The sequence below is a fragment of the Grammomys surdaster genome, unplaced genomic scaffold (assembly GCF_004785775.1).
Source record: "Grammomys surdaster isolate TR1022 unplaced genomic scaffold, NIH_TR_1.0 65, whole genome shotgun sequence".
NCBI lineage: Eukaryota > Metazoa > Chordata > Mammalia > Rodentia > Muridae > Grammomys > Grammomys surdaster.
In genome coordinates, this window is record NW_021604567.1 from 15,641,819 (window position 1) to 15,654,937 (window position 13,119).

A 13,119-nucleotide genomic window follows, 5' to 3' on the forward strand; every position below is an offset into this window, starting at 1 on the left:
AATTGTCCTAGTAAAATTGCCATTCTCTCTCGCACGCTCTCTCTCTCTCTCAGGCATGCTCTCTCTCTCTCTCACCCCCTTCCACCCTCCCTCCCCAGTACCATCCCTTTCTTGTGCTGTTCTCCAATTTGTTTGACATATCCTATCTCTGACTCATTCTGTCAAATCTTTCTCTGATTCATCACTTTGTCTGCCCATCAATTAGACATCACTTTCAAACATGGCAGTTCCCTTCTATGAACTAACCTACATTGTTAGGGATTAAAGGTGTGCACTAAGGTGTTAGTATTTCAGCCAAATGATACTGTAATCAGTCAGAGTGTGTCTGCATTCCAGCCAGATCTCATAGATCTAGAATGTCTTTAGATAATGACCCCTTTCAACAGTAGTCATGAGACTGGATTAAAATTTCTCTACATGAATGAATTTCTCTTATATTTAAAAAGAACTAGGATAAAATTTAAAAGTCTCAAAATACTTATACCCTTATTCTGGGAATCCAGGAGCGCTGGAACTGTTGTTGATGGGGTTTCTTTATTTAAATGATGAGGTCTGTGGTGAGCATGTGCTTTTGTGTTATAAAAAAAATGTCTTGTTGGATGAAGATAATTTGCACACACTTATTCATGGCACAATTTTGAGTTCCTGTTCTTGCTTTTATCAAGATGTTCACAGACTCTGACCATGTGCACCTTACAATAGAGTGAGAAATTCAGATGAACTGGAGGTCATTTACAGTATTCTGTGGTAATTGACCTGGTAAGGAGTGAGGTTACACTGAAATCTGACACAGTCTGAGGGGGTCAGAAGAGCTTCTTCGAGAGTGTTGGGAAAGTAGTATCTAGAAGAAAAAGGAGATCGAAGCAAAGGAGAGGAACGGTAGGAAGTACTCCAGTCAGCAGGATTTGCAAATGTCATCGACATGGGGGATTGGGGTGGGTATAGAATTGATAGTCCTAAGGATGGGCATTAGTTGAGAGACTGGCATTTGAAATATTTGAACCCATATTCTAAAGAGCGTGGGTTGTGTACTAACGGGATGAAGGAATGTGACATTAGGAAATGGTGTTTTCTACAGTGTTCTGTAACTCAGAAGTCAGAGGCGGACTGTAGCTAAGTAGAATCAACACTTGGGTGAGGTCAGTTGCCATAGGTCAAAGTGATGGCTAGATAGTGTCGCGGCTGGCGCTTCACACCATCACCAGAAGAAAGACCAATAGATGTTGTGACTACTCCTGAATGAAGGTGGTCGTTGTCATTCTCAGCTGTCTAGCCAGCTGGATAATGAGTTAATTCAACCAGACTGGGAACCCTATTCAAGGAAGGAACAATCGGTTCAGTGCCAAGAGAAGACAGGCTTTTCAGTTTAGACACATGACGCATCCTCGCAACATTAACGCGCGCATAGGCGCGGGAGAGAAAAAGCGAAGAGCGTGTTCCAACTTTGAGGCCGTCCTCCTGCCAGCGATACAGTTTGGCCACGTATCTCTCAGTTCTTTCCAGGAAAGCCTCAGACGTCAGTGGCAGGTGCGCGCGTGCGCAATGGAGTAACACGCAGCGGCTGCTAGGGCGATTGTTTCCAGTCTCCGTAAACAGCATCCCTGGAGGGCTCCATTTAAAACAGGCGGGAACAAGCAGCGTGGCTGGGGAGCGCCGGGACCGCAGAGCTGCACGTCCCGCCCACCGCAGCCTATGATTGGCTACTGTCCCCGGCTCATGGCGGCAATCCCGCGCCTCATTGGCCGTCAGTCTCCGACTCCACGCCCCCTCGGCCCCGCCCCTCCCTCCGCTGCCGACGTGGGCTGCAGGCCGCAGGCGGTTGCCGGGCGAGTGAGCGGACGGGGCGTGCGGCGGGCATGGGCGGCCTGCGGCTGCTGGCGGTAGCCCTCACGTGCAGCTGCTGGTGGCCGCAGGACGTCCAGGGCAAGACTCTGCGGGGCAGCTTCAGCAGCGCCGCGGCCCGCGACGCCCAGGGCCAGAGCATCGGCCATTTCGAGTTCCACGGTAGGTCCGGGCAGGCCGAGCGAGGGGTGGAGGCGCGCGGCCTCCCGCGGGCCCGGGGTCGGTAGGCGGTGGCCTCGGCGCGCCTCCCTCCCGTCACATCATCCCGGCCTCACCTGGATCCCCGCAGCGCCACGACCCTGCACCTTCACCGGGCTGTAGTCTAACGCACCTTAAAGCCATTTCCCCAACGCTCCCGGTGCAAACCAGACCTCTCCACTGCATCTCCCCAGGGCTCTCCCCCAACTCCACACATGGATTGATTGCATGCATTTGGGCCCTTTGGTTATGAGTGGATGTCAGCCCAGGAATTTAGCTTTCCTGTTGTTTGTAAGACCGGTTGCGTGAAACCTACTTGGAGCGGATTTGGGATCTGTCATTGCCTCAACCGTTTAGTTATTACCGTGTGCCTAGAGTTCATTGGGTGAACACGCGTTTAAATGTTTAGAAAGTTTCGTGATTGATACACTCTGGCATTTGTGAAAGAGCTGCATTTCATATGTACTTCCTGGTATCCTCCAGGAAAAGAAGTAGTTGAAAAAAATCAGTTGACGAATTTGCAATTCATTCTTTTAATTTTGCCCCATTTATTTGTTCTCTTGGAGTGTTTTCTTGGTACTTTGAACATTACTGCATTTCAAGTGAGTCATTTCCTTACTGACACTGAGATCTTCAGCTTATATGATGGTATTGCATTAGAGATGCAGCAGTACCTACTTAAGAGTGAGTCTTAGGAGAAGATAATAGAAATCAGAAGCTACTTGGCTGGTATGGGAAGGAATGTCAAGTCCTGGGAACTTTTAGAATTGGCATAAAAGGCTTTCACAAACATTGAAGGTTTTACAATTCTGAGAAAAACGTTTCAGTTTTTAAAAATCAGAATGAACTTGGGTGAATGAAGAACCCTCCCAAGTAAACAGCTTTGTTGTATTTTTAGTCTCTTGACCACCTCGTTGTAGCAGGTCCCTTGAGAACTGACAGTGTCACTGTGATCTAGAAAACGCTGGTAAATCAAGGCTCTGTGGAAGCTGCGATTTGTGCTGTTCATGCCCCACCCATAACTCTGGCTGTAATTACCTTTCGGAGGGGAGATGAAGGAAATCTAGGTTATCAAACAGAGACTCTGGATGTTGTTCGGGAAATGTTATAAAGTGTCAGCTGAGCGAAAAAGACAGCGTTCCTGTTAAGTTGCCTAAGTCTCAGAGCAGATTGGGGAAGGGGTAGGTAGTAGACCAGGTAGTTTCTCTCATATATTGGGCAGGTATAATTCTCTTACGCCAAGTTGTTGCCAGGTTTTGGTCAATTCCAGTTAAAAACAGTAAAGCTATGCTGAAAGAGAACTCTCACCGGGCGGTGGTGGCACATGCCTTTAATCCCAGTACTTGGGAGGCAGAGGCAGGTGGATGTCTTGAGTTCGAGGCCAGTCTGGTCTACAGAGTGAGTTCCAGGACAGCCAGGGCTATACAGAGAAACCCTGTCTCCAAAAACGAAAACAAAAAGAGAGAGAGAACTCTGACTACAATTTAAACTGTTAATAGTACTTGAGTCGCTTTGTAAAACTTGATATAGTATACCAACTTAGATACGAGATTTATTCTTTATGTACACTGTACATTTTAACTTATTTAAAAGGTTTAACCAAAGCAGTAATTCTAGTAACAAAGAACTTAACCAAAAGCATAGAGAATTGTAAAATGGACCTCCTGTTTCACCTCTCTTACCCAGCGTCCCTTCCCCTGCAGGCACCTGCTTTGTGCTATTTCTATACTAAAAAGTTTTAAATTATTACATTTCTTTACAAATAACACATTATGAGTGTTACTTTCATGCAGGTGTCTGTGGGAGCGAGAGGGAGTCAGGTTCCCTACCACTGGATTTTTTAGTTGGTCTGAGCTGTCATGTTGGTGCTGGGAACCAAACCCATAGTCTTTTCAAGAGCAGCAAATGTTCTTCCTTCAGCCTCTAATGTGGGTCTTCACTAGTTCTGGGTGTGGCCAGGTTCACTCTCCTTTATTCACCCAACACACACTTCCTACAATTGTTTTTTAAAAAGTCGTAAGTATAAAAATGTGTTATGGGCATAAAATAGGTACCCCAAGCTCATATTACCCACCTGTGTTTATTTTCACATTAAAATATAATTAGGTACTAATAGCCTTGTCATGTTAAAAAAAAAAAGATACTTCAGCAAAAGTTTCTGTAGATTATGAACAAATGCTTACTAATCACATGGATGGGGTATAAAGAGAAGCAGACATTCTATGATGATGAATGTCTGTGTGTCCCAGGTGAAGCTCTTCATTCAGTGAAATGCTACCACGGACCACTGCAGTTACACAGATACATTCTGTGTTGGGTAAACTCTTACACCTGAACGAGGTGTTCGTTATGTTGAGATTAATTTACATAATGAGATGTAAGAACAGTTCTTCTGCAAACCAACGCATTGCTGTGTGGAGGTGTGGACTGCTGTCTCAGTGCTCTATAAGAACAAACTAGTTGATAATTTCTGTTTTAATGTCAAGGTGACCATGCTCTTCTGTGTGTCAGAATCAACAACATAGCAGTGGCTGTTGGCAAAGAAGCTAAGCTCTACCTGTTCCAAGCCCAGGAATGGCTAAAGCTGCAGGAGAGCAACCCTGGTTACAGCTGCAGTGAGCGGCTAGCCAGAGCTCCCCTGACAGGTGAGTACCGGGTGGGTTACAGCTGCAGTGAGCGCTAGCCAGAGCTCAGCTGACAGGAGAGCACCGGGTTACAGCTGCAGTGAGCGGCTAGCCAGAGCTCAGCTGACAGGTGAGCACCGGGTGGGTTACAGCTGCAGTGAGCGGCTAGCCAGAGCTCAGCTGACAGGTGAGCACCGGGTTACAGCTGCAGTGAGCGGCTAGCCAGAGCTCAGCTGACAGGTGAGAGTACCGGGTTACAGCTGCAGTGAGCAGTTAGCCAGAGCTCAGCTGACAGGTGAGCACCGGGTTACAGCTGCAGTGAGCGGCTAGCCAGAGCTCAGCTGACAGGTGAGCTCGTGGGTCTTTCCCTTGGTCATCAGCTGTGGGGTTTTCCCTGCTAATGTTGAAGTATAGTACAGCATGAGGTCTATATACACATAGATGTATATGCTAAGGTGTTTTGTGTCTACATACATGTAACCGTGATGATAGTTTGCTTATTCTGTTTATAGCTGCATTTTTCAAAAGCTAACCTCTTCTTCGTTCAAAGGATAGAATGCTTTTTCTCCATTTTATCATTAAAAAAGTTTTTAGACATCCAAATAATTCATAGAGGAGTCTTCATTCATACTATGTTTTATATATTTTATGCTAATATGACATCCTTTTCAACTGGTTGTAGTGTACAGTGAATAACATTAGTTGGCTATATACTATTTGCCAACACTGTTCTGAGCACTAAAGGTATGTTATTTTATACAGCTTAGCCCAAGTGATGCTGTTTGCATACTGTTGACACTTAGTCGTACCACATTACTTATAAATCTCAGGGGTTCTCAACAGTGTCTCATGATTAGGATGGTAGCCACTGAGAGAGGGAGAGAAACGGGGGCTTTTCTAAGTTAGGAATGCAGTCCATCTGGCATTCTGCCCGTTCCACCCCTGAAGCTAACTAACTGCTTGTAGGAGACAAAGTTAAAACATCTGTGTTCCTTTTTTTTTTCTACTGCTTTGATAAGACACTGACCAAGGCAGCTTATAAAAGTTGGGGCTATGGTTCCAGAGGGCTAGCAGCAGAGTGAAACATAGCGCCAGGCAACTAGAGTTTAGTCAGGTTCTCACATCCTGATCCACAGGCTGGAGGCAGGCAGAGAGCATGCTGGGATGACACAAGTCTTTTAAAACCTCAGAGGTCTCATAATCCTTCCAAACAGTTCCGTTAACCAGGGAACCAAATATTCAGCCTGTGAGGGACATTCTCATTCAAACCAGTGTGGCGTCCATGAGGAAAAGCCAGCAGTCACTGTCTTCCCTTTTTCTCTGTTCATAAACGTCATCCACACACAGGATTGTGCTACCTCCTTCTGGTAGCCTAGTCCAGTAGAATGTTCCCGTTTGCAAATAGCCAGTCTTACTGACTTGCTGGATACCTGAAAGGCAGCAACCCAGAGCAGGGATGAAGATGGAAGTTCCTTTATCACAGTTGTTTGTTACCTAGACATTCTCTTAGTCCTTACGGATAATGCTGACAGGAATGACTCAGATCAACGTAAAGAAACATTCATACACTCAGGGTTAGAGAGACCCCCCGGCTGTTAGAGTCTCACTGCTCTTGCCCAGGACCTCACTCGTCGGGTGGCTCACACAACCTCCTCTGGCCTCTGCAGATATCCTCTCATCCTGCCTCCCCCCACCACACACACACACACACACACACACACATACACACATACACACACACACACACACATCAATTACAGTAAGTGTGGTGACTTATTTACATGGTATACGGTGGACTGACAGTCTGAGACCTGGTGTTAGTGAAGCGTGTGCCCGGGTGTCTGGAGGATGAGCAGTTCTCCAGCCTGGTTTGGCAGGAGGGGGCTGCCTGTTGACTCTCATCTGGCACCACAGAAATCTTTTCTTGTTCCAATAAAAATTCAGCAACTAGTTAAAGACCTTGGGCTTTAGGACTATCATTCTCTTTTCCTACACCACGTGGTTCATGTCGTACTATGTCTTGTATCCATTGACAGAACAGCCTTTCCTGCATTGTCAGAGGGAAACCCCACCAAACTGGAAGTCACTGCTAGTGACTTGTGACAACCTGCTCATAAAACAATTGGACTGTGCCTGTTCCCGCACACTCCGACCAACATGCTGCAGCTGGATGGTTCCTTTAGACAGAGGACTGCGGTCTCTGCCTGTGTTGTTGTCGATGTACAGCTGTTTCCCTTCCCTGATCTTTCAAAGACAGGAGTATTTTAGGAATTATGAAGGGAAGATAACTGGAGGGGCTGGAGAGATGGCTCAGTGGTTAAGAGCACTTGCTCTTGCAGAGGACCTGGGTTCAGTTTCCAGCACCATGTATGGTAGCTCAAAACTGCCTGTAACTAGCTCCAGGAATCTCGAGGTGCTTCTGGCATCTGAGAGTACCTACACATACATTAATTAAAAAAAAGATGAAAGATACCAGAAGACAGGAATTTTAGAGGAATGAATATTGTTTTGTTAAATTTAGGAGCCTAAAATAAAGTACTAAAAACGCTTATATATTACATAGTTGCTATATATCTTTTACATATGTATTTTGTATAAAACACTGTGTCCTAGTTTGCTTCTCTAGGTTCTTCTAAGTAACCTGGGGAAGAAAGGGATATTTCAGCTTACAACTGAATCATCAAGAGAAGTTGACAAACCAGCTAGTTTGTGTATGTGTATGTGTGTATATACATACATGTTTTATTATTTCCATCAGTTTTTTTTTTTCAACAAAACCTAACGATGTAATGTTTTACTCTTTTGAATTATTAATGGTCATATTTATAATGTATTGCTGCTCAGGCGCCTTCGGTGAGGAAAGCATAGGCATTATTTCATGACACTGTGATAGTGCCACATACTTACTTTTGTGCCACATACTTTTGGAACAAGTACATTTTCAGACTAGTAATCTGACTTTTACAACGTAACAATCTTAGTAGACTTGTTCATTTACCCTGCCCTTATGTAAAGCCTTATTTCTGGCACACATTGTGAAAATGACCAGTAATCTGAAATACCAAATCTCCTGAGACTGAGCTAAGAATAATTGTGAGCACTGTGTGGTGCTGGAAACTGAGTCCAGGTCCTCTGCAGGAGCTGCAAGTGTCTTAACCACTGAGCCATCTCACCATCCCCAGCATATATGATCTGTCTCTTTCTCTCTCTCTCTCTCGTGTGTGTGTGTATGTGTGTGTGTGTGTGTGTGTCTCACAGGAACTGCCACTAAGGTTTGCTACCAGTGCAGGCTTTTGTTTAATGCTAGAAACTACTTTTGTCCATTTTAATTCAAAATAAACACACTAGACATTTAAAGACACTGAAAATTAGGATAAATTTCTCTTTAAAATTATGTAATGCCAAATAATGTGTTGTTAGATTAAGTAGTTAAATATGATACTACACAGGGAATAATTTGCTGTCTTTTATATCTCATGCATGTGATTTCTTTTGTGTGTACGGTATACTTTAAAAGGCATTTTAGGCATTAGTATTTTACCGTGAGCATTCCGGTTAACAGCATTCATTTCTTTTTATAATGATTGGGAAATTAGCCATTCAGCCCTTCTTTGGTGATTCACATTTTGTTAATATTTGAGATACTAATTATGCCCTCATAGAACATGCATGCTGTGCTGTAGTCTTTTGTCTCAAAAACAATAACACAGTATTGTCAAGAGGCTTGCTGCGAAAAGACAGTGAGACAGAGACCAGACCAGTGTCATTAGGCCTGCTCCTCATGGCCTGCTCTTCATGGCTTGTGCAGCCTGCTTTCCTAGGAGCTCAGGCCAGGGATAGAACTGCTCATAGTGGGCGGGTCCTCCCCCCATTGATCACTAGTTAAGAAAATGCCCTACAGCCAGATCTTATAGAGGATTTCCTCAATTGAGATTTCCCCCATTTCAGATAACTATCAAGTTGACATAAAGCTAGCCAGCACAATACTGCAGCCAGGTTCCAGAGCTCTGGGTACAGCATTCCTGGGGGTTTCTACTGTGTTACGACCACGTATGGGTCTGAGCCAGTACTGCGGTCATTTCTTTTCTGCTACTAACAGTTCCTTTTAAATAGAAAGAGCAGTTAGAAGAAATCTTTATATAGATGATAAGGATGTAAGTATTTCCTTAAGTAAAGACGCTGTCTTATATTTAAATCAAGGAAGTTGCTTCTAAAACTGACTGCAGCTGCTGTATGGCATGATAGGGTTAAAAATGATTATTTGGTATGTATTTTGCCACATAAAATAGTTTTTAAATGTTATTAATCCACTGGAAACTTCATAAAGTTTTAATAAACAAGTTTTGGTAAAACTGAGTTTTACTAAAAACTCAGTTTCAATGAAACCATTTCTCTTTTGTGATATGTTATTGATACTTTCATAGTGACCTTATTGCTTAAATGGTCATTTTAGTCTGCTTTATAATATCTATGCTTTATCTTGATAGTACACAAGGACATGAATTTTTGAGACAAAAAAAAAAAAAAGAAAAAGATTTTAAACTCCCATGGATTGTATGGGTAAAACTGCGAGCCGAGCTCTGAAGGAAGCTCTTTCCTTTCTCGTTAAGTGACAGTGAACCAGACTGAGCACAACCTCACAGTGTCCCAGCTGCCCGCTCCCCAGACGTGGCGTGTGTTCTATGCAGACAAGTACACCTGCAGGGATGACACGGAGAGTCCCCAGGTGGAAGATATCCCCTTTGAAATGGTGCTCCTCAACCCGGACGCCGAAGGAAATCCGCTGGATCACTTTAGCGCCAGAGAATCTGGTAAGAAGTGTCCTTAAACCTTAGGTACAAACCGAGGCTTGTGTGCAAGTATCGTCTTGTTACCTTTTTAGGATGTTAAAAACACAAAGCAGCTGATATTTTAAAAGCAAATGTTATATAGCCTGACTTTGAGTTCATTAAAGACAGAAAATAACAAATTATAAAATATTAGCAGGTAGTTGTATAAACAGGGTAATCATATTCTGTGTTTTTTAGTTTCCTTTATAAAGTTTCAGTCTTGTTTTTAGGATATTTTGTCATCATTTTCATAAACAAAAATGTTAATGAATTGAACAATCAACACTGAAGTATAAACTAACTACTTGGTAGAAATTTCCCTCACAGTAGCTCTGTACAGGTTCATACCTTGCTTGGTTCTTACATAGTAATGATCAAGTCTGATGTTTTCTGGAATCAGATTTACTCCCAGAAGGCTTCGTTAGAGTTTTAGGTCACTGTGTCTTGCCTTACTGATATACATTCTAGCCACACAGAAGTGATAGACATGAACACGATACACACGCTCTGAGCGTGACCGACTTGTCAGTTAAGCAAGCGTCTGTGTGGGAAAGGGTTGGGGTTCACTCCTTTATGAGTCACTGGCTGCTTGAGAAAGTCAATAAACTGCCATTGACTCTCGTTAGCCATAGCAGATGAGCCAAGCAAGAGTGGGGCCACATGAGACTTGATTGTCAAGGTCAGTGTATCTGTTTGCCACAGCTAGAGAAACAAATGGAATAACTGAGAGAATGAACCTGTCTCTGAGAAAGTTTAGAATGACACTGGGGACACTAAATGTCCTGAAGAAGTTTTAAACATGGAAAGGAAAGAACAGCCACTGGAGATGTTGTGAGTGCTGATTGGCTTAGCTGATTGCCTGACGACTCACTCCTCAGGCTGGAGACTGACGACAAGTTAACCTGCCGTGCTTTATCTTTGTAAGCAGTGCCAGTGTTCTGAGCACTGGAAGATGGACAGCATGCAGGGAGTGGCAGGGGTGGGCTGTGGGGGATTGGGCTGATGACCCTCATGTGGTGTGAAAAAGTGAGACTCCTTATTTCCTGTGACACTTGTTCACTGCTGGGCCCCATGCTTCTCTCCTGCCTGGTACACAGCTGACCTGCTGCTCTCAGAATCCTGGTAGACGTTATTTTCCTTGTCCTGACTCCTAGTTCATTTCTTTTTTTTCCTCATCCCTCATTTGGCATCTGAGCTGATGCTGCAGCCTGAAGTAATCCCACTGGCTGTGTTGGGACCTCTTCTTGCCCTGGCGCATCTTCTTGCCCTGGCTGTTGCTGAACTGTGCCACACTGCCAGAAGGCCAGTGGTTCCTAGCATGCCTCCTAGAGGGAGGCAGAGGCAGGCAGATTTCTGTGGGTTCCAGGCCAGCCAGAGCTATATAGTGAGATTGTGTCTTGAAAAAAACATAAATAAATAAAATTAAAACTAAATTCACCTCTCCCTGCTGAGTCTCGGGCTTCTTTTGGGTTCTACACTAGTCACTTAGTCAGAGTTCTGAAGTCGCTTCTCATGCTCAAAGGCTATAGTTTACATTATGTGAGAGATGTCCTGGGTTTATGGGACCAGTCTTAAGAGGGTTCTTCCTATTGTATAGCATTGGTTTCCAGGGGAGAGTCTTCAGTTCTTTCAGAAACCTATTAGTTTGTTTGATTATATACTCTGGGTAAGAATTTTTTTTCCTGTGTTTTGTTATTGAGTATTGACTCAATCTGAAAAAATTAAATTAAGTAGCCTACTACAACCTACAAACAACATACAATTAACACTGTATGCTATTCTCTTTAAATTGTACAACTTTGGTCCATTAGTGCATTCTGAATCTATACTGGTTAATCCCTGGTTCACAGTGCAAGCCTCATTTTACAAAACCAACTAAGCAAAGTTGATGCTACCATCATATTCCTAAGTAGGGACGTAAGTCAGGCCTTTCAGGTAGAAAAAGTGGAGTTACTTTAAAGGTGAATCATTGAGGAGGAGCGAGGGCGAGCGGGGAGTGGAAGGGAGGGTGCAAGGGACAGGTGTGAATGCTCAAAAAGAAATGTAAAAAGTTAGAAGCTTAAAAATCTTAATAACTATTTTCTGTTCTTGTTTGGAGTGCTAGAACCTTGAGAGCTTGTTGCCTAATGCGAACAACTGGTCTTTATTGAAATAGCATTTACAGGCTATGCTACATTGTCTCAGTCTCAGCAGACACGTGTATGTCTTTGTGCTTTCCCCTTCTCCTCCATGATCTAAAGGTACCTGGTCCCACTTAGTGCTGGTGAACAGCAGCAGCTGTGGGCTTAACATAGCAGGAAGACTCCAGGCGCATGTGATGAGGTAGTCAGGAAGTAGCTTAAGAAAAGGTCTAAGGCTCTTTCTCCAGAAGAGATGAAGCTCCTGCTGCTTGTCTGTGACCTGACCAGGCTCGCACATCTGCGCCTGTTAGCACCGTCCTTCTCCGTGTTGGAGAACCTGAGGGTGGACTGATCATCCAGTGGTTTGAGGTCGTGCTTGGCACTGGGAGGCGTGAGGTAGGAAGACTGTGCTCTGAGTCAGGAGTCAGGCTGGACAGAATGGTGCTGGATCCAGCTTCCCTCCTCAAGTGAGGCTGTGGTCACTGCAGCGGTTCTCTAAGCGTTCCCTGCTCTGTCTCATCAAAGCGTCTTTAAGGCTTACTTTATAATCTGCACGTTTGCTTATAAGAGTTCACCATCTGCTGTGTGCTCATCTGTGAGTCGTCTTTAATGTGGACTGACTTAGTTACCCACCTGTTGTAAAATTAGACATGGTTTAGGTGACCCATTTAAAAGGAGAATAGTAGTAAGGCCGGAGTGGACAGGCAGAGTTGCTGACTCTAGAGTGTGTTCTGGACAGCTTGGGGTGAGACTTACTCATCAGAGACTTCGTTTAAATGATTGGGTCATAGTTTTTTAATATATTAATCCAATCATATTATTCTTTCTTTTCTTTGTAATCTTAGCTTTTCTGGGAGATATATTTACCACTGAATAATGTCCCTTTGTCCTTAAGTTACTTTGATTTCTTAGTAAATAGTCACAGTTTTCTTTTCATAGTCACTGTTATATAATGAGTACTAAACCCTGACTCTGTGGTGGATACTTTACAAAGCATTACAAATAAATAAAACTTTCTTTCTTTCTTTCTTTCTTTCTTTTTTTTGGTTTCCTCTGTGTAGTAGACAGGGTTTCTCTGTGTAGTTCTGGCTGTCCTGGAACTCACTCTGTAGACCAGGCTGGCCTCGAACTCAGAAATCCACCTGTCTCTGCCTCCCAAGTGCTGGGATTAAAGGCGTGCGCCACCACCACCCAGCGAAATAAAACTTTCAATAGATGCTTTGTGTAATTATTTAACATGAAGAAGGAAAATTAAAAACAAAGATAAAGACAATGGTAGTGTCAGGAATTTTGCTGACCCACAGCTGCTAACATAGTGGAAGCATCTGTACTTTCGGTCTTGTTCCAGTCCTGTAGTTAGCTCAGGATCACGGTGCCACTGTTCTCCAGGCAGCCTGTCTCTCTCTCCTGCCAGTTTACCTAGCTACCCCAGCTACCCCAGCTAACCCAGCTCACCCAGCTCACCCAGCTCACCCAGCTCACCCAGCTCACCCAGCTCACCCAGCT

At 44.0% G+C, this 13,119-nt stretch overlaps 1 protein-coding gene across 1 annotated transcript in view; it reads left to right on the top strand.

Moving 5' to 3' along the window:
* Nucleotides 1–1,856: 1,856 nt before the first annotated feature.
* Nucleotides 1,857–13,119, top strand: part of Gpr180 (G protein-coupled receptor 180) — a 25,897-nt gene continuing 14,634 nt past the window's right edge. The window contains exons 1-3 of the mRNA XM_028771632.1: nucleotides 1,857–2,004; nucleotides 4,527–4,685; nucleotides 9,275–9,475. Coding sequence (XP_028627465.1) covers nucleotides 1,857–2,004; nucleotides 4,527–4,685; nucleotides 9,275–9,475 — 508 coding nt within the window. The remainder of the gene's footprint in view (nucleotides 2,005–4,526; nucleotides 4,686–9,274; nucleotides 9,476–13,119) is intronic.